This window comes from Myiozetetes cayanensis, unplaced genomic scaffold, assembly GCF_022539395.1.
Source record: "Myiozetetes cayanensis isolate MyiCay16 unplaced genomic scaffold, myiCay2020 scf3, whole genome shotgun sequence".
Taxonomy (NCBI): Eukaryota; Metazoa; Chordata; class Aves; order Passeriformes; family Tyrannidae; genus Myiozetetes; species Myiozetetes cayanensis.
The window spans coordinates 65,086,852-65,107,293 of NW_026087521.1; the positions used below are offsets into that span (position 1 = coordinate 65,086,852).

General features: G+C 38.0%; 1 protein-coding gene across 17 annotated transcripts in view; it reads right to left on the reverse strand.

Annotated features, from left to right (window-relative positions):
* PLEKHA5 (pleckstrin homology domain containing A5) overlaps positions 1-20,442 on the reverse strand; it is a 163,100-nt gene that overhangs the window by 49,835 nt on the left and 92,823 nt on the right. For 15 of the 17 annotated variants that reach the window (XR_007629916.1, XM_050323612.1, XM_050323623.1 and 12 more), the window contains 6 exons: positions 17,335-17,418; positions 16,243-16,363; positions 9,871-9,975; positions 6,476-6,548; positions 2,738-2,838; positions 1,709-1,824 (listed from right to left, as the gene is read on the reverse strand). Coding sequence is in view for 16 of the 17 variants with exons in the window: in XM_050323612.1 (XP_050179569.1) it covers positions 1,709-1,824; positions 2,738-2,838; positions 6,476-6,548; positions 9,871-9,975; positions 16,243-16,363; positions 17,335-17,418 (600 nt within the window). In the remaining variant the exon portion in view is untranslated. Of the gene's footprint in view, positions 1-1,708; positions 1,825-2,737; positions 2,839-6,475; positions 6,549-9,870; positions 9,976-16,242; positions 16,364-17,334; positions 17,419-20,442 lie in introns of those variants that run through there. The other 2 variants (XM_050323628.1, XM_050323624.1) reach the window with 2 other exon arrangements.

Below are 20,442 nucleotides of genomic sequence, written 5' to 3' on the forward strand. Positions count from 1 at the left end.
CTTAAGAGTGGCTCAACATCAGCTTGCATGAATATTTAAGGAAGCAATTCTTAATAACTCATCTATTGTATTGCAATCTAGTCTGTTAGAAAACCATATTCAGTACAATGTCAGCACCTCCAGAAAAAACAGAATTGAGAAACAAAAGCACTAATTTTAGCTAAATTTGACTGAACCAAAACCATTTACACTTAGAGCTGCATGCATGCCAAACTTTAGGTTACTCAGAGATGAGGTAATAAAACACTTAATACTCAACAGATTTTTACAGAGAAGGAACAGTATTTCTTCTGCATAAGATCATATCCTGCTACATTTCATTTTAAGAAGTGGTCTGATAGCCAAAAGACAGATTCCTTAGAAAACAGATGTCTGAAGGATTTTCTTCCTTATTATAGCTAACAGACATGAAAGTCTTTGAGACTTGGTCTTGAAATGTATTTTCTCTGAAGTAATTATTTCAAGGTTACTAACAAAGTTTTCAAAGAAGTCACATCTAATTCTGTTTCATTCTAAGGCTTCTTGCCTGAATTAAAACAACAAGATGGTGTTACATAAGTTGCTTTTCTGACACTTGTTTGGCTGTTGGCAAGCCTGTTCAGCCTGTGATACCCAGGCAGGGATGCACAGCACTGCAAATACCAAATAAAGGTTATTTCAGCGGTTCCAAAAAAGATTCAGAATAAGCCCCCTCAGTATTATTCCCTCTACAAAGTGCTTATACAATTGATATATCATTTTTGTTTGAAGTTAAGTGGGCTTGATTTGGTTTAATAATTCTTCCATACGTATCATTGTATCTGCAATACAAGACTGATTTTTCAGATTAATTTTATTATTCACTAAGTTTCTCTGGTACTGTGCCTATGAGATTTTTTTTTTTACTACTTTTTTTTTTTTTTAAACTTGAAATTTCTCAGCATTGCTGACATTCATGTAGCTCCAGGGTAGCAGGAACTAACAGAGCAGAGAATAGATCAAGTGACAGCAGCCATCAGCAATAACTTCTGTGCCATCAATAACGAGGAGCTTTTAAACTTCCAATTGATGAGGTTTCCATTACAGATGTCACAGAGCCGACCCAAGGGACCACATTCCGAGAGAAAACCATTCCCACTGGATAGACAGCAGCAGACAATATTCTCTTTCCGAGAGCACAAGGCTCCCGGTGATAACTTGCTTTTCATTGTCAACACATGGATACATAAAGATAAGGCTCCAGATAGGTGAGTATAAATTTGATGACAGCTTAATGATGAACAAGAATGGCTCCCCACAGGTTGCCCACAGGTACACCCATTTAATTTAGCCAGAAAATCCAGTGTGAATTTGAGACTTATGACAGGTTTAAGCCAAGGGCTACCACCAGTTGAGCTGCTATTGCTATTCAGTGGGGAGGGCAGGGGAAGTCAAACATGCCTACACATACTATTTGTCACTGCACTTCTTTTGATGCCACTGGCTAAAGGAGTAAATCAGGGTTTTTTTTTCTAGCTCCTTACAATCAATATTCAGAACAGAACTTGGGTTATTTTTACTACTTCAAAATTTTATCCAGCATTCTTACATTAGTTAGGGGTCTTCAATACAAGGAGAAATTACTTCAGCCAATTTACATTCTGTTTTCAGGAACACCTTTTCACTACATCAATGAAATTAAATAAGAGAAAGCAATACACTGTTCCACTGTTTTGTCAATCCACACTACCTTTTCACAGGCTCTGTCTGCACAAGTGCTGCATCTATCATGGCTTTCATCCACAGCTCCATTTCCTTCCCTGTATCTGTGCAGAAATAATAGGTCCTCATGTTTGGATGAGCTGCCTGATTGGAAATGACATGGTCATTGCAATAAAAATATAAGATTCTGTAAAAGAAAAGAGGCAAATATTGTTATTGCATACTCACTCTAATGCTTTATATAATAAGATTTCTGCAAATAATACTATCAGAAAAAATATGAAAAGGAATACTACAATGTTTCTCGGTCACTGCATTCATATTTTCAAAATAATTGCCAGCAATTTTCAATCATAGTTGTTTCTTCATTAATATGCGAAATAAAAAGTCCTTAAATTTCTTCAATCTACTAAAAACTGTATTGATCATTCATTAATGTAAATTGATATAGTTATTATAAATAAGACTTTGGAACAGATTTTGGCAGCCTGAATGATACAGTAAGTTTTCAGTTGTACTTACCATAGTAAATAAATGATGTGCTGGTTAGGAGACCAAACGAAGTGCCAAAAGGAGCTCATAAAACAACAACAAAAAAAGCCAGGAGAAAATATTTAGTGAAGTCATTTATATCATGATTTAAAAGGTCAGCTGTGAAACACTCCTAACAATGGTTCATGCAATATTGTGATTTAAGTGAAAATAAATCCTTATTTTTATTTATGTGTAAAGATACCTCATATCTGAATAACTAAAGAACATTCATTAATGAGGTAAGTTCAGCTGCAGATACTGATTTATAACTCTAAAGCACCACACAGTATTTAAGATCCAAGATACTACTAGTGAGTGATATCCATCCACTTTCCCATTCTAGTAATTCTATATTTACATCAGGCTAAATACTTGAAGCTTCTGCTACTGTATTATGCAAAAATCAGCCTCAGAAGCTGTTTGTCAATCCTGTTGTACATAATAACTCTGTGAAATGAGCTCTTATCACCAGGCTATTGTGCTTTCAGATACAAAAATCAAGTGGAAAAATTGATTCCCTTACCTTAAAGGCATATTTGCGGTTAATATGGTCCTCAGCAGACAGCATAGATATCTGAAAGCTAGGTAGAAGTATGCTACCCAGTATTCCCTCTTCTTTCTCATCTGTGAATGCACAATCTTTGATTAGAGAAGCAGTGTTTTGACACGTGATTGTATTCAGACACTTCAGTCAAACTCTTGTGTTCAATCACACGAGACCACAAACCAGACATTCACCTCAGAGGAAAAGGCATCCGAGAACCAGAGAGCCAGACTGAGCTGTGCTCCAGGGATCTGTGTGCAGTCTCAGAAGGGGGCAGTTCCCAAGGGCAACTGTGCAGCCCCTCTCTGCCAACACGTGCCACACAACGTGTGGTGCCCCCAAAAACCTGCCAAGCACCGTGAAACCTCGCCCACCTCTGACTTTTTCCCCGGGATGGGCAAGCGTAAAGACCCCTCCTGAGTGTGCAGTTCTGTACACGTTTAAGCAGGTGAGCTCCCTCATGGAACTTGATGGAAAACAACACAAATAGCTATGCCCACAGTCTTCCTGGGGATCAGTGCTTACCTGACAGTGACTTCAAAACTGAAGAGCAGATGGAAGCCAAGCCTCTAATTCAGTGACAAGAACAGTAACACCTGCTATCTACTGCTCTGTAAAAACTGCAAATACCTGTGACATCACCAGTATTCTATAAAACACTGCTTATTGCTGGCCTGTGAGAAAATTTGCACATTCTTCTTCTGATCTCAAGGGTATTATGCTACATAATTCCCATTATAGTATTTAATGATAATTCCCTTTGTAATTCCTGCAAAGAGTTTACACTCGATTACATTCTATTTGTAGGAATGCATATGCAGAAAACAAACTCTCCCCCAAACAAACACCCTTTTCCAAGAACCCTGTTTTACATACAATTTTAGAACGATACATTATAGTAATAAATTGACATTTTAATTGGAAGCCACAACCAGCTTTTAAATCCAATTATACTCTAATAAAGGAATAATTGAATTCAATTCACAAAGTCAGTCTTAATTGTATTTCATGTAGAGAACTTCTACTCACAGCCATATCTTAGAGACTGTCCCCTATAACACTTCTCGCAGATGAACACAGTGCCCACAATAAATGACTGTGTATCTATGAAATTAGGATGAAAACATAGATATTCCAAAATTTCAAGCATGAAAAATCAACACTGCTGCAATTAAAGCACAAAAGGGTTATTGCTTATGTGTGGATTTAAAAATATTTTCTCCGTTCTCCTTTACTCATTAAATTTTGAAAAGCCACAACCTTCATTTAGGTTATTTATGTGGGGGAAGCTCTGCCCAGCCATTGTAGTATTACATGACAGGTCAGATGTAAAAATTATGCTTTTTAGGATAGTTATTTAATTGGAGAGCTGAGCATAAAATTGTTCTGATTAAAAGACAGAGATGGAGTGGATCTACTCTCAGGTACTCAACTGTACTCAAAAGTATGCCTGAAACCATCCCACCTTCCCCTCTCAAACATTTACTCCCTGTCAGCCACAAAAAAAAAAAAAAAAAAAATCTGCCTTTTTTCCCCTGCTGTCCTTGAACACATGGCAAATGCTGGGGTTTACTTTATTTGGACTGTTGTTTGGGGGAAAAATTCTTCCCTTCTGCTAGATTATATTTTGACTTATTACTGAGTCAGTCACACCCACTACTGCCATATAAAAGCATTAGGCATTTTTTGTTCCACTGAACAGCTGGAGGACTTGGGTCTCCGTTAAAGACATATTGCTACGTTCCACTTCCAGATTTTCAAAATCTGTTTCCAATCAGACTTGCTTTTATCTGCACATTACACCGCACTCATCTTTACATGTGTGCTCTGTATGAACAGTACAAGAGAAAAACAGCAGATCTTCCGTCCAGTTCTAAGAACTTTTACTTGTGGCAACAATAACCCTCCAATATGAAAGCGGAGAGTCTTTCATCCCTCCGTGAAACAGAAAAGGAATATTCTCTTAGCTCTGAAAAAACACAGTGACAAGATTTTCTTTTCATCTACACACTGTATTTGAGTTGTCAACATTGTAACACACTTGCAGACGTTCAATAAGACAAAAAAAAAAGCCCCCAAACAACCACAATCATGCAACCAGAAACACAGTTTGCTATCTGGGGGCAAGGGCACAGTTCCCCCCTTTCTGTTTTAAAATGTCTGAGATAGAATTAACAGAAACATAAAAGCACAGGGTGTAGAGTGAAAGTTTTTGGACTATCACTACACATTTAATCATAGTTTAAAGCTTTTACTCTAGCGAGTGGTAGCTAAAAACTAAATTTATCGTGTAAACAATTTAGGTTGTTCTGTTTGAATTTCAACTTAGTGGGCAGATCAACATGTAGAAATTAAAAAGTAAGATAAAAAAGCTGTTTGGATTTATTTTATTCTATTTTATTTATATTCTTTCTTTTTTTAATTGCCTTTTTTGTTTTAATTTATTTTGAGATACTTCCTGTGCTGTGCTTTAAGCAATTTAACCTGTTCTTACAGCAGCCACAAAGAACTTTCTTTAGAACCTTTAGAAGAGAAAACCTAAGGACTTGTTAAAAAGAAGAAAACCCTGTAAGAAGGCACAGTTAATGACCCTTAAGTAAACACAGTGTAACTGTATCACTCGATGCCTCCATGACCGAAATTACAGCCTAATTTCGACTCTGCAGTGGTTTATCAAAGTATGTATATTTCTTAGGGTAGAGAAATGAAGCCTAATGATTATATTTTAATAACTCAGAATTTGTTAACTAAACCAGCTGCAGTTACAGACCTTTTACGTTTCATGACCTGATTTGTCTTTGATTAGGTCCATGCTGCATTTTAATAGAACACCATTTTAAATGTATCTGTCACTGCTTTCAGCATCCCCAGCATCAGCACCACTTCTACCAATTCTGAAGTCTCATCCTACAAACTGAAACCCTTTCTTAACTCTCCACCTTCAGCTACGGCAGCAGATGGCCTTAACTGTTCATGTTCCTCTATTTTGCTTTACAACCCTCTTTGCTCTTGATTTCAGGATTTAATATCCATATGCACCAAATCCCATTTGTTTATCTCATCAGGAGCACTACAGTTAATAACCTGTAATGGGGAAGGAATCAGTTTTCTAACTCACATAACTCCAGACCAGAATTACAAACAGCTAATTTTCCCTGTGTAAAATAAGTCTGATGTAGCTACATAAGGTTACTAAGAGATTCCAAATACGGCAGAGACTTCTACTCTTATGGAATTGGACAACATTTCACTTTATAAGTATTCATGAACACTGATTAGAGTTCCCAAAGGTGTATATATCCTCTTCTCATTCCAAAGGCAGAGTTTCTGCTCCCCTGCACTATCCCTTCCCTGTCCCCATCCCTTTCAGTTACCTAAACTGAACGGAAAATCAGATTTAACCTGACAGAGTTTCTAGTAACAGAAGCAGTAAGAAAACTACAATCCAGAATTTAATAACAGAGGTGGCTGTGAATGGGTTTGCCCTCTGAGCATACCCTGACAGGCAGGAAGCAATTATGTGAAATTGGTAATTAAGGAAGTAAGGGGAAAAAAAAAAAAAGATAAAAGTAGCAGGCCTGGATATTGACAGCTATACAACCTTGTTAATCCATTAAGTTAAGTAGCAGCTTCTTATTTCTTACATTTGAGTGCTGTGTCAAAATGTATCTGCTTCCAGTAAAATTAGCAAACAAAGGTGCCAGGAGTGGAACTCACCTCTGTAATAGAAGAGACACAGGTCAGAGAGCACAAACCACCGCTTCTTCCACAGCTTCATTCCAGTGCTATCCTGCATGAACCAAAGTGATCCGGTCAGAGCTCTCACACTGTTGACAGCAACTGTTCCTAAAGTAAACCAGGTACTACATAACTGTGCTGGTGTGCTAGGAGCTCATTTCCTTGGCTATTTTAAATAACTTGGACTTTTCATCACGACTTGTCACTGCATACAAGTGACACAGGAAGCCTGAAGGTAACAGGGTATCATGGAATTGTTTAGGTTGAAAAAGACCACTTAGATCAATATCCAAACTAAAACTCCCTTGGCATAACTTGAGGCTGTTTCTTCTTGTCCCATCATTTGTTACCTGGGAGAAGAGGCCAGCCCCTACCTCCCTGCAACCTCCTCTTAGGTCACTGTAGAGAGCAAGAAGGCCCTCCCTGAGCCTCCTTTTCTCTAGGCATTCTAGAGGCTACAATACACAGTTAAAAAGAAGAAAAAAAAGAAGCATATATATATATTTTTTTTTTTAAGTAAAAGAGCAAGGTAATACTTGGGGTACATCCTCCTTTGTTTTCTGAAGAAACTCTGCTGAACTCCATCTTCTACCTACTACCACTCACATTCAGAGCAAATTTCTTTCCCAAATAAAGTTTATTCCCAAAGCAATTTCATTTTCTTTTATGTTTATAGCCAATTTACACTGCACAACCCAGAATGAAAGACTACCAGTGTAAATAAGCCTGAGCATCGCAGCACACACATCTTGGTTGAAACAGATGTAATAAATATGTTAATCTGTTCCAAGAAGAAAAGTATGTGTGAATTATCAATATTCTTGTAGTAAACAGGTTTTTTGTGACAACCAAGAAGAGGGATTCTATAATGAAAAACTGTGGGGTGGAGTGGGTTTGGTTTTGGGGTTGGTCTCCTCCTCCAAACACACACCCCTGACAAAAGTCAGCATAATTTTTAGCCTCATATTTCAAGCTCTTCTCTTTTTGGGGTAGGGGAAATGAGCTAAAAGAAGAAAAGGTAAAACAAGCATTAGCTAAGAAATATTATTCAGAAAATGTATGTTCACTGTAAACATCTTCAAAAAAAGAGAGTTGGCTCTGGACTTAAAAATTAGGAGAAAAATGGAAGAAGAGTGTCATGACATGCATTGAGACAGAACACCCTGAGTTAAACAATGACTGCCATTCTCTGTGATTACATAAACATGTTGTACTGTCAAAAAGAAACCTGCACGAGCTTTCACTATAAATTTCTGAAGATTTATCTGTTGATAAAACCCTTGAGTGAACTGGCTTTCAGTTACTACTACAACATGGAAACACTGAGCAGTCCCTTTCCTTGCAAACACTGATCAAACATCACACTGTTTCAATCATTTTACACATAAGCCCTGTGCAACAGTAAGCAGTATGACAGTGAGGTGGATTAAAAACTGGTTTTACTGCCAGGTCCATGGAGTGGGTGACCAGTTCCTTGTGATCTGCCCCCAGGGGTTGATACTGTGGCCAAGACTATTTAACAACTTCATTAATGAGCTCCACACCCTCAGCAAGTCTGCAGATAATACACATTATGAGGAGAGGCTCCTACACCAGACAGCTGTGCTGTCATTCAGAGGGCTGGGAAACTGGGTAGAGAAGAATCTCTTGAAGTTCAACGAAGTTAATGCTCAGTCCTCCGATCTGGAGAGGAATAACCTCGTGCACCACCATGAGCCAGCAATGCACCCTCATGGCAAAGAAGGCCAACAGCATCCCAGACTGCTTTGGCAGAGCTGCCAGCAGCCAGAGGGAGGACATCCTTCCCCTCCACTCAGCACTAGGGAGGTCTAGCTGGAGTGCTGGGTCCAGTACTGGGCTCACTGGTGCAAGAGAAACAGGAACACGCTGGAATGAATCCAGCAAAGGGCCACAGAGTTGATGAAGAGATTGGAGCATCTTCCATATGAAAAGAGGCTGGAGGGAGTTGGGACTGTTCAGCCTGGAGAGAGGGGGCATCTTATCAGTGTGTAGAAAGACCTGATGTAAGAATGTATAGAGAAGGTGGAGCCAAACTCTTGCCAGTGACAAGAACAGAAACAATGGGCACAAATTAGGAAACACAAAATTCCATTTAAGCAGAGGTCAACTTTTTTGCTGTGAGAGTGGTCAGACACTGTCACAGATCACCCACAGAGGCTGTGGTGCAGGGTCCATCCCTGAGGATATAGTCCTGGACAACCTGCTCTAGATGAGCCTGCTTGGGCAGGGGAGGTTGTGCTACATGATCATAAGGTGCTTTCTAACCATGACAACTGTGTGATCCTGTGATCTTAAACTATATCCAGAAAACATTGCTTTAGGAATAGAGCTACTTTATTCAAGCTAAAAAGTTTTACAGCCCCATAACAAAGCAACAAAATCTCTCACTTTTGTGAGGGTTTTTCACACTCAACACTGAATCAGAGTAGAGGCCACAGGATTGTCTAAACATGGAAGAACCTTCCACTTAAACAGATACTTCTAGATCATATTATCTGGGGAGTAATTTTTAAAAACTGACTCACCAACAGCATCCAGAAAGCTATGCAGGTCATTCCAGTCTATGTGAGTAGGCACAGTAAATGACAATGTACATCAAAACTACATACACACATGTCTCAGCTGAGTTAAAATTATAAGTTCTTAAAGGGTTGTTGGTGGATTTTAAAAACATAGTCCTAATATGACCTAATGTTCATGTTTTTGGTCATACTACTTTACTCTGAATTCCTGCAAACCAGTATAGTGCAAGTGGTCTGGTATTGCAGAACAGCAAATCTACTGCAGGCTAGGAACACTGTCACTAAATACTAGGAATATTTTCAATATTGCCTATCTTCTACAGGAAAACCTAAAAACATCTCTGGTTTTAAGATTATTATGTTTAGGAAATTAGGCACACCTATGCAAAATACGTGATGGCTGCACTTCCAATTTTTTATTGAAAATATTCACTTACTTTTAGAAAAAAAATTTAGGACTATAGCAAAACAAACAAACAAACCAAAAATACCCCCTCCCCAACATTCTGGGCCATGCATCCTTGTCCCATCATCTTGACATGCTGGAAATTAAATCAGCTATTTACTACCAACATCTGCCTAGATTTTTGAAGTCCTCCATGTATTATAGAGAGAATTATGTATGTATAATCCATCAATGTTCTTTACTCGTCTGATGTCCTTATTTGTATCAGAATGATATCCAGTAAGTAGATAATTAATTGAAAACCACAAGTCAGTTCCTTCAGTTTGCAGCTTCACTCTGCTATCACTGTATTTTACATAAATGACTGTCTTTTGCAATTACACACATTATACAAAAAAAAGAAGGGGCTGAAGAAGGTAGAGTACCTGTTTGTAGAGCCAGCCACGTCTGACAACTGGTGCATTAGGATTTCTCTTTATGGAGTTCGATCTCTTTCCGAAATTATGAACCTTCTTTGAAGATCGCGATGTCTAAATTGAATTGAACAGGTTAAAGAAACCATGACATCAATATCTGTTGAAAAATCATAACACACTTTCTTTGCTTTAAGAACTTTTTCTTGTACGTGTTCCTCTGGGGGACTGCAGAACACAAACTGTATTCCTTTTCTGGATAAATAATTATTGTGATGGTTCTGCTGGTTTCAGCATTTCTTTCATTTCTTCTGCAGAAAATACAAACACAAATCCCAAGACAAGTACTTGAAGATTTTACTTTTTTTTAACCAGAAAAAACCCAAACAAATACATATCTAACCTTCTTATAAGGAAGGCAGAATGCCTACTGCGTTGTAGAAATGGAAGTGAACTTTCAAAACCATTAATAATTATGAAAAATTACATCACCTGGGCAGAAAATTCTTCTTACTTGCTTCCAACACTAACCTAATATATAAAAACTTGTCCAGATTTCAACAAGATATAACTCCCCCTTTCCTAATATATACAAACTTTTTATTCTTTCTTTATGCTCAAGAACCTTTTGCTCCGTGATCTCTTGGCTGGTTTAAATATTCACTATTTTACCTGCTTCCACTAAGGTCTACTTTGAAACTTTTGCCCTGAAACTCCAGTGCTTAAATTTGCTGTTGCTTGTACCTTTTACCACCTTGCAATGATCACGTATGACTAAGAGAAGTAGGAGAAACAACACATTTTAGATTTTATCCTTCTACTTGAATAACCAAAAGAAATTGGAAAAGGCATAAAGAAACGTGCAGTGCTTTGCCAATTCACACTTCCATTCTTCTCAGCCTACATTTAGAAAGTCTGTTCTGTAACTGAACATTTACTTGTGTTTTAAATTCTGTAAGAACTGCTGCCTCAGAGACCATGCCACGTGACAGAGTAAAAGAAGTAAAATTCCAGTAAGTTTTTTTTAAGCTGTATTCATGGCTCTGCTTCAAATCCACCATTTGAATTGAGACAATATAATCCCTGTGTCTCAGCTTCCCTATCTCTGCTACTGAGACTAACCATGAGGGTATGCAAAATTCCTAAAGGAGGAATGCTAAACACACACTCAGGTTTTGTTGCAAATGAGGGTATGGGGGTTCTCCATGGAAATTCTCTCAAATTGTATCACAGAACTAAGCTGGGTTTTATACATGCTTCAGAGAGAGTTCCACAGTAGGTTAAAGCATAAACTGACAACTTAATTCAAAATTACGTGCAGCTTTTGTCAACAATGCCATTAACTGAAGGATACATCGCTTGGCTAAGAAAGAATAACATCACACAAATGATGTGTGTTTGCCTAAAGTCTACAACACAATGAAACAAGGACGTTTTGTCTTTCTCTTCTTGCAAGAATCATGAGGGAATATAAAAACAATCAGAGCGCTTATAATTTCCCTCGAAGATACAGAAATTTGACTCAGCTCTGGGAGGCACGACAGGGCAAGCAACTCAAAAGCAAATTAAGAATAAAAGGAAAAAACTGCCACATTTTCATGTGAAAAATTCTACCACTGCAAAACAGAGGTTTGTAAGAAGCCAAGAGAATTATGACATCCAGCTGTGAAAAAGCAATATACAGAGAACCTATAACAATCCAGTTATAAAGTGAACTACATCTCTCTCAGTTAACCTGCATGACTTGATATTGGCATATCACACAAGAGCTGTGCCAACATTTTGATCAGAAATAATTTATAACACTCATAGTTGCTCTAATATTAGGTATTAAAGGTTCAAAGCCTCTCAAGAGTGTTCCAGAATTCCTATACTTGTAAAAATAGCTAATACATTAAAGATACTTCTGAAAACACAACAACCACAAGTACTACTAATGTCAAGTCTACCAGCAAATTCAGATAATTTAGACAGCTGTCTCTAAGGTAGGTCTGATAAAAAACCATATTGACTCCAATTTCACTGAGCTAACAGCAAAGTTTTAACGAGTTACATCCTACCAAGTGTGAATACAAACTTCCTTTAATTAAATGCAGCATCACAAGTGCTTTCTAATTTTACTTAATACAGAGAACACTTTAGATGACTCGTGATTGTTTTACCTCACACTGCATAAAGAGAGTAACTGGTCACAACAAACCCTGAGCCTTGAGACAATCAGTATTTTAGGATATTGAAATACTGTAGGTGCATATATAAACTAATTATGAGTTCTCAGACTTTTTATATTACCTCCTCCTCTTGTTATGCCTAGGATCCCTGGCCATTACATATTCTCCCACACATATCTAATTATCTCAAACTGTGGACACAGAAAGACGGGAAAAAAAGAGAATTGAACGGTTCAAGTACTTTTCACCCCAGAGAACTAAAAATATAGGACGTATTTCACAGCTCCAGCTTCTGGAGAAGGCAAAGAAAAAAGGAGGACAGTGAATAAATAATCCAGCTACTAACTACTTGCTTAAGTTAACAGAGTAAGCAAACATAGTCACATCTGGTACCATCTGATCCCTTCCAAAGTATGATCCTGGCAACTTTGATGTCTCCAAAACGAGAACCTAAGTGAGGGACCCGGTAGGGCTCCAGTACTGAGAAAGCAGCCAGGAAGTCCAGCCAGTGATATTCGCTCTTTCCCCAAACTGAAAAAACAAACACCAGCAGGGTTTTGAGCTCTGGGCAACAGACCAGTCAGCAGCTGGGGCTGCACACTTCATCACTCTGCAAGATGCTTTTCTCCCTGCTTAGCTGGTAGAGGACACAGGATTTATGTGAGGCTTCTTCTCCAGTTTCAGAACTAGCACAAAAGTAATTCATTAACTTACTGTATATTTGAAAAACATAGGTTGAAACCAATGCTGATATGGAAATTTTCTGCATGTAAACTCAGAGAATAGAAATCTATATCTTTGTTACTTTCCAATTCTGTTTAAAAATATGTTTCCAGTCTTCAAGGCTTACATTATCTTCCAAACCACAAAGCAACATGATGCTGCCTTCTGGATTTTGTAGGCAATTTCAGTGCCTTCCAATGTTGCAGTTTTCCATGAGCTCAGTGGGTTTCTGCCTCAGCATTTCAGCTTGGACTAGGAGGTCGCTTTTGAAGCAAATCTCCCAATTATTTATGCTTACTGTGCTTTGGTTTGCATAATAAAGCAACTGGATTTAATTTAGGATAAGACTAAAACGTAAGATGCACAAGGAGCACGACTGGACTACTCTGACTATGGAAACACAGCACAGATGTTCAGCCTGAGCCCCAGTACTGCCCTTCACACTGGTCCTGTTTACTGTGCTGTTTGCTAATGAACCTCATGACTATTAATCCAAAATTTCTAGCTAACCTGAATCCTGAGAAGACAGGTAAGGCTATACCTAAACTAACCATTTAAAGCTGGACTCGCTTGAGCACTGTTTGAAATACATATAAACAAACTGATGAATATTTATAAACATCGTGATACATCACAGTGACTTATCAGAGTCATCAGGAGCTCTGCAGCATCTGTCCTGGGCTAACACTCCACTCCACTTGCTGTGAGAAAATTGTTCTGCTGATAATTAGGACAGCAATTAAGAACACCAGAGATGAGCTGTGGAGGGTGACTGGTAATATGACCCTATGACTTTACACATTAAAAAGCCGACTCCCTGAATGCATTTCATAATCGTATTTGTCTAGGTAGTGATTTTAACAGCAGGGAAAAAAATAAAATAAAATAGAGAACTACAAAACCAGTTTCTTAATTCTACACAGAGAGGTGAAAATATGTACTTCTGTAGCAATTTCAAGCCTATGCAGATCTTTTTCACAGTCAGAGGTCTGATCTAGTGGCTTCAAGTTTAGAAATACACTCCAAGCCAACTGGGAAGAAGCAGCACTTAACAGAGCTGTACTGTGTTATTTGGGCAGCATCATGTATACAGTGGGAAAGAAGGATTAGAATTAAGACTTTTATTGGGAAAGACTACTCCTTGCCTCACCTCATATTAGCCTCTGGGCAGCAGCAGATTCTTTCTGCCACAAAATAGAAACTTCTCCAAGTTCCATATCTATTTGGGATCAATTAACATTAACAAAAGGAAGAACTTACTTCCATACCCCTCATCTGTCTGAAACTTTAGTTGTACCACAAACTATTGTTCCATTCCTCACTACCTGCCAACATTAGGTGTGTTCATGAGTTATCTCTGAAAACAGAAACACCTAAAAAATACATGAAGCAACCACACAAGGCATCCTTCTGCTCTGTAATTTACTTTCCTCCACAATATTTTATTCCTCTTTCATTGTGCTGCAATACATGGACCTTCTACATATACATATATATTATATTCAAAAGCTGATAAGACAGCTAAGAATTTCAAGTCCTACTGCTGGAAGAAGTGAATAAAAACATAAAAAAAATCAGTTTTGTATTCATGTAAAACCCGTAGGCCATTTCTACACAGTAATCTTTAAAAGTGTTTTAACTCATTACCCTTAAATAACTGCCAGAAAATGCTGACTGGTATTAGCTGTGGTTCTACTTTACAAACATTCATCTCCTGAAAACAACAATTTTAAAATGGTGTGGCAATAATTCAGACAAATTCACATTAAAAAAGTGAGTTACACTAATTATACGTAGAGCCACAAGAACCACATTAATATTTTAAGTCCATTTAAATAACTGGAACAGGAAGAATGAAAAGTACAACAAGAATCTGGTTTTTTTCTTTTAAATATTATTTTCACAGAAAGCTAAAGTGTCATTAATCAATGAAAGTAAAGAAATCACAGTAACTGGGCCATAGAAATCTCAATTTCCTTCTACAACACTATGAAACAAACATTAGGCTAAAGGGCATTTTCAACTTCTCTTTTGAAAGAAGAGTGTGAAAAATATGCTTGTAAAACACATGCTCCCAAATTGTAATTAATTTCCTACATTTAACTTATGATTGCTTCCTAGAAAATTAATTTCAACAGAACTAGCTGTGTAACTATTGCATTCTACATCACTATTATGACTCTAGCAATAAGTTATCTTGGGTTTTTTGCTTGCTTGGTTGTTTTAGGGCTTAGCTGGTTGTGGGTTCTTTTGTTGTTGTTTGGGGGTTTTCTAGTTTGTTTTGTTTTAAACTGGTTTTCCTGCATGGACTTAAACATGATCATATGAAAGTTGAAATGGATTTTGTTACTGTTTATAATACATCTGTGACTATTTTTCCCCCCAGCAACATTAACAGATTAAGACACTTTTTTCATTAAATAAGTTTTCTAATGTAGGTCAAGGATTCTGTCTCACTAGATATCTAAAACAACAAATATTTCCAAAATGCACTTAAAGACATCTTACAGTGTTTTTTCCCACATGGAAAATAAATCATTTCAGTCCAAGTTTCTGAAATTAAGGAATCTGTTCAGTTAAAACACATTCCAAAGTTTATTTTTCTCTTGCAGGTTGGATTAACCTGCCAAAAAAGCACTTTTCAGGGTTAAAATTTTCAATGACTAGCAAAAGTATAGGTTTTTTTCCCCTTGTTTAAATGTTAACTAGTAGTAGAAGAGATGACAGGGCTCTGGTCTGTCATCACTGACCAGAGCTGTTATCTTGGTGTCTTAGCAAAGTCAAGGGACTTAATTTTGTATGAAGTGCACTCTCCTTTCAGGAAGACTGTCCAGACAATTAAAAAAAAAAAAAAAAAAGCACACAATAGGCTCATCAGTTTTATCCAGTAAACTTTAAAGTTGATCTAAACATTTGGGCATTTACCTTAACCCCTTGAGAAGCTGGGCAAATGGAGAAGGAAGACACAAATTCAGGTGACCCTAGGAACCTTCAGAGACCTTCTCCAGGAATTTTTCTAGGAAAGGAGGACTTCTCATCCAATGACAGCAAATCATGTCACCTGCTATTTACCACAGGATCACCTTCCACCTCTCTTGTAACTGCTTCTTATACACAACTATAACTGTTTTACCCAGAGAAAACCAGTGAATTATTTGCAATTGAGCAATTCCTGTAACAGTGGCTGTCCAGATGCCTCATCAGTCACTCAAGATTTTGCTGTTCACACAGATTAGAAAGGTCAGATTCTGTAAACAATTTAAGTATGTGCAAGTCATAAGATCTGAGTTATCTGATAAAAATTACAGCTACAGTGATAATTTGTTTCAGACACTTCAGTTTCCAAATTAAACATGAAAGGGCTCAAGTGCCCTGAAAACAGATATACCCTTTGTTTCTCTCTTTCAGTGGAATACTAAATATATAGCACTGTCTAGTACCTTATGGAATAACTGAATAATTTTAATTTTATTTGGACATAAAGACTTACTCTGCCCACAGGGCTCATTGGATGAGCAGCATAATCTGATGTCAGATTATAGTTAGTTGCTTCACATATCATGCTTACTGGTCGCTCCTTCTTTTCTTCAGATGTCATTGCTGCAGCAGTCCTGAAAATAGAATATGTAATAGCACTAGAACATGCTGTGTGTGCAGACTGCTAATAAAAAGCACCCCTAGATGTAGCCTAGTACAGCCTGTGTCCTACTTTTCCAGTCTGAAAGCAATTCACACTTCACTGCAAAGTTACCTGCACTGTGTTTTAAACTTAAATCTGTTATAGATGAATTTTAAGGCGTTGCTCTAGCACAGGATTTCTCTGTTAGTGTAAGGTGTTGGTGGGAGGGAAAAAGACAGGTAGGTATGAGCATGAGATGGAAATGGGAATAAATGTCCTCCAAAGAGCCCTTCTGGCTTTGCCCCACTTGGTGAGAACATGCAGGTTTTGAAGTTGCAGTTCTCATGGTTCCCACCCTCGCCACCGTACAACGTGTTTCAGCAGTGGTGGTGAGTAGGACACCCAAAAACCAACCACACACAAAATCCTGAGGTCAGGTATGAGTTCCATGCATATCTTCTTGGATTGCTGTGTATTCTACAAAACTAACGCTGATACAGCAAATCCAAGTAGTTATCCAGTGATTCAGAAGGTGTCTCAACTGGCCAAAAACATAACCAGATGAGGAGAAACTACTAGGGAAAATATTAATAGATTAACAGCATGTGACTGTCCCCAAGTGATCATAAAATTTATTGCTTTTTGGAAGTTTATTTGATTATTTTATAATATATAGGTCGTTTGCAAAACCTACAGAATAAGTAAAGTGACAAGTGGAAATTCACACAGTGCATAAACACGGTGCATTTCTATCATACAACTAATTTGAGCTATGGTTTTTGATCTTAAAAATTAGCATTAAATATTTATTACTACTTTCAAGTAATTTAATCAAGTAATACTATATACATGCTGATCTGACTTGGGAAAAATAAATATTGCAATTAGTAATCACTGAATCTTGCTTCAGTATTAACAGGTTTTAAAACATGTATTTTACGGAGTGAAACGGATGGCACTTACTGTTCATTCACAACAAAAATACAGTTGTCCTGCGATGGCTGTCCTGTTACTGGATGTTTGCAGGTTACTTTTCGTTCATTATGGCTGTGAAAGAGAGAGAAAGTAAAGTATTAAGCAATAATGTTTTGATTTTCCAACTCAAATATGTAAATCCGGTACAACGAATATATCAGTACAATGAAAAGAATTATGAATATTTCATTATGGCATGTAACATCATCTGTGTACACACACACAATGCATATATATTTATATATATATATAAACTAATAAAAAGGATGGTAACAACTGTTAAAGAATCTTCATTAATACCTTGGAAAGAGATGGGAAACGTTAGCACTGGGTTGGTAATGATTTTGACTTTTAAAAACTAGAGGCAGTAAAACAGTTATTAGTTCATATATGAACATAGATAATGCACCTCAGCTACGCCTTTATGTGTTCATAAGCAAGATTTCAGCTGGACAGGGACAAGTTAAACCTGAGACACACGTAACTGCTCTGTAAAGATAAAATACCACTACTGTAAAGCAGTTATCTTCTACCTCAGGAAGAAAAGGGGAGGAATTCTCTGGTTCTGGGCTCCTCAGTTCAAGGCAGACAAGGAATTACTGGAGAGGGTTCAGCACCAGGCTACAGAGATGAGGAAAGGCTGGGAGAGCTGGGCCTGTTCAGCCCAGAGAAGAGACAACTGAGAAGGGATGTTATCCATGCACCCATGTATCTGAAGGGCAGATGTCAAGAGGATGGGGCCAGAGCCTCTTCATGGTGCCCAGTGACAGGCACACACTGATACACAGGGAGTTCCACTTGAACATGAGGAAAAACTTTTTTTACTGTGAGGGTGACAAAGCACTGGAACAGGCTGCCCAGGGAGGTTGTGGAGTCTCCTTTGTAAAGATTTAAAACCTGCCTAGACGCAATCCGGTGCAACCTGCTCAACGTGACTCTGATCTCCAGAGGTCTCTTCCAACCCCAAGCAATCTGTCATTCTGTCATTTACTGCCTACCAGGTATGTCAATCAGCTGGCTGTTATAACTTGTGCCTGCTGCAGACTGGGGCTTTTCCACCCCCTCCATGCAGGATCCCAGCCCAGTTACAGCAGGAGCACACCTGAGAGCAGGGAGCTGCCACCTGGCACAGCAACAACGCTAGGAGAGACAAGGATGGCTGGATTGCCACAAGCCCCTCTGACCTTTCCTTCCCCAAAATGTAGGAAAGAGAGCAGGGAAGGTACACTGACAAAATTTAAACCTGGTTCAGTGTTTAAAAAGCATATGAGCAGAAATCAGGCTGAGAAAAGGCAACGAGTATGTAATGCAGGTGTGTTATTTGGATATCATCCACATTTCAAAACAAACTCCCCTCTTTTATTTTTAACACTTCCAAAAGTATTTATAAACAAAAAAGTATACAATGCAAACCCACCAGTATCTGAAATCAGCACTGTAAATCATGAAAAAAGTCATTCCATTTGACAGAATTTACTTTTGCAAAGAATATGTGGTGATAATGTTTCTCATGGAAGGTATCTTATATAATACTATGCCTTTCTCATCAGAAGTTCAGCTCTTAAAAATATTCTTGGACAGAAAATGAACCTGGACCAAAAAAAAGTGCTTTAGTTGCAAGATGGCAGAAGGGGTGCAGAACAACAAAACCTTTGAATGGTACCTTACCCCTAACACCTATTTCTTTTATTGCCTACTCATTTTGCCATCTTGGTTTTCAAAATTAAGCACAGTCATCTCACAAATTTTATGCTCTCTACCTTTCCTACTTCTTAAAACAACCTCAGTTTAACAAGACTATCTTTACATTCCCCACTTCTTAAAAAAACTCCTTTGGATCATAACATTTTGCAGTTATGGAGCATTATTAATTAAAAGTTGCCTCCAACCCAAAGCCTAATAAAAAATTCACACTACTTTCATGGTGAATGAATGGATAAATCTAGATAAACCTAGAGTGCAAGATTAGAAAGATAGCCCAATTCTCTGCACTTTCTCTACTGGGATTTTAAAAACCTAAATGGACAGAATGTGTTACAGAGCTTAACTAATGAGATAGCAAATGCTGGTACTTTATCTCTGTACTAAATTCAGCAGAATTCTAAGTTTAGCTTCTAAAGAAGCTGCTGTTGCAGAAATGTATCAATTACAATGAGGGGACAAGAAAGATATTATTGATATGAGGACATACTGTGCCATTCCTAATTGCCATGGTCATACAATGCCTTTTGAGCAAAAATGACCCAGATTGAAGAGAATTCAATTTCAAAACCCTCCTGAGGAAGTATCCGGTGTTGTTTTATTTTGGTGTCATTCCTTTTTTTTCTTCACTTCCAAAAAACTTTCTTTTTGTTCCCTCTGACATTTCAGAAACTCTCACACCAAACTGAAAAAAAACCCCCAAAAATCCTGTGGAGACCAGCTGGTGCTCCGCAAGCTTTGCCAAAATGTTGCTGTCTTGTTCACAATTAAACCTTGGCAGGGGGCTATCAGCTGACATCCAGAAATGCAGAAATAAGTGGATCAGGACTTCTGCTCAGGGACCACCAATACCTGGGATCACTACAGAGAAGACACATCCCATGTTTTGTGTGAGTGCACCTGGCTCACACTGACACAGCAAGAGCCCACACTCCAAGACCATGCAGGGGAGGCCAAACAAAACCAGGAGTGAAAGCAGGGAGGGGGTGGAAAACAAGAGTGAAAGGAGAGGAAGCACTGACACAAACCTGTTCAAGAATATTTTGTTTCAGGTTTGAGTCACATATATCAAGTTGGCATTCCAAAAACATCAGAATGTTCTTGGACAAAATATTGTTTTCCTTTCTACTCACATTGATGTTGAGATGTATAGGGGGGTAGCTGACATTACATAAAAAAAGGTAAAAAACACATCACAGACATGATATGCAGTACCTTCCTTCCAGACCTGTACAGTCAGTTCCTCCTAAAAAGTCAATGCAAAGGAAAAACAACCTGTTCTTTCTCTTCAGCTCAGACGCAAGTGGAATCTCATGAGTGAATCCTGGAAACTCAGCTTGTGCAACTAAGTGTGACGATTGTAAATATGTCTAACTGGATGAATAGATTTTAAAT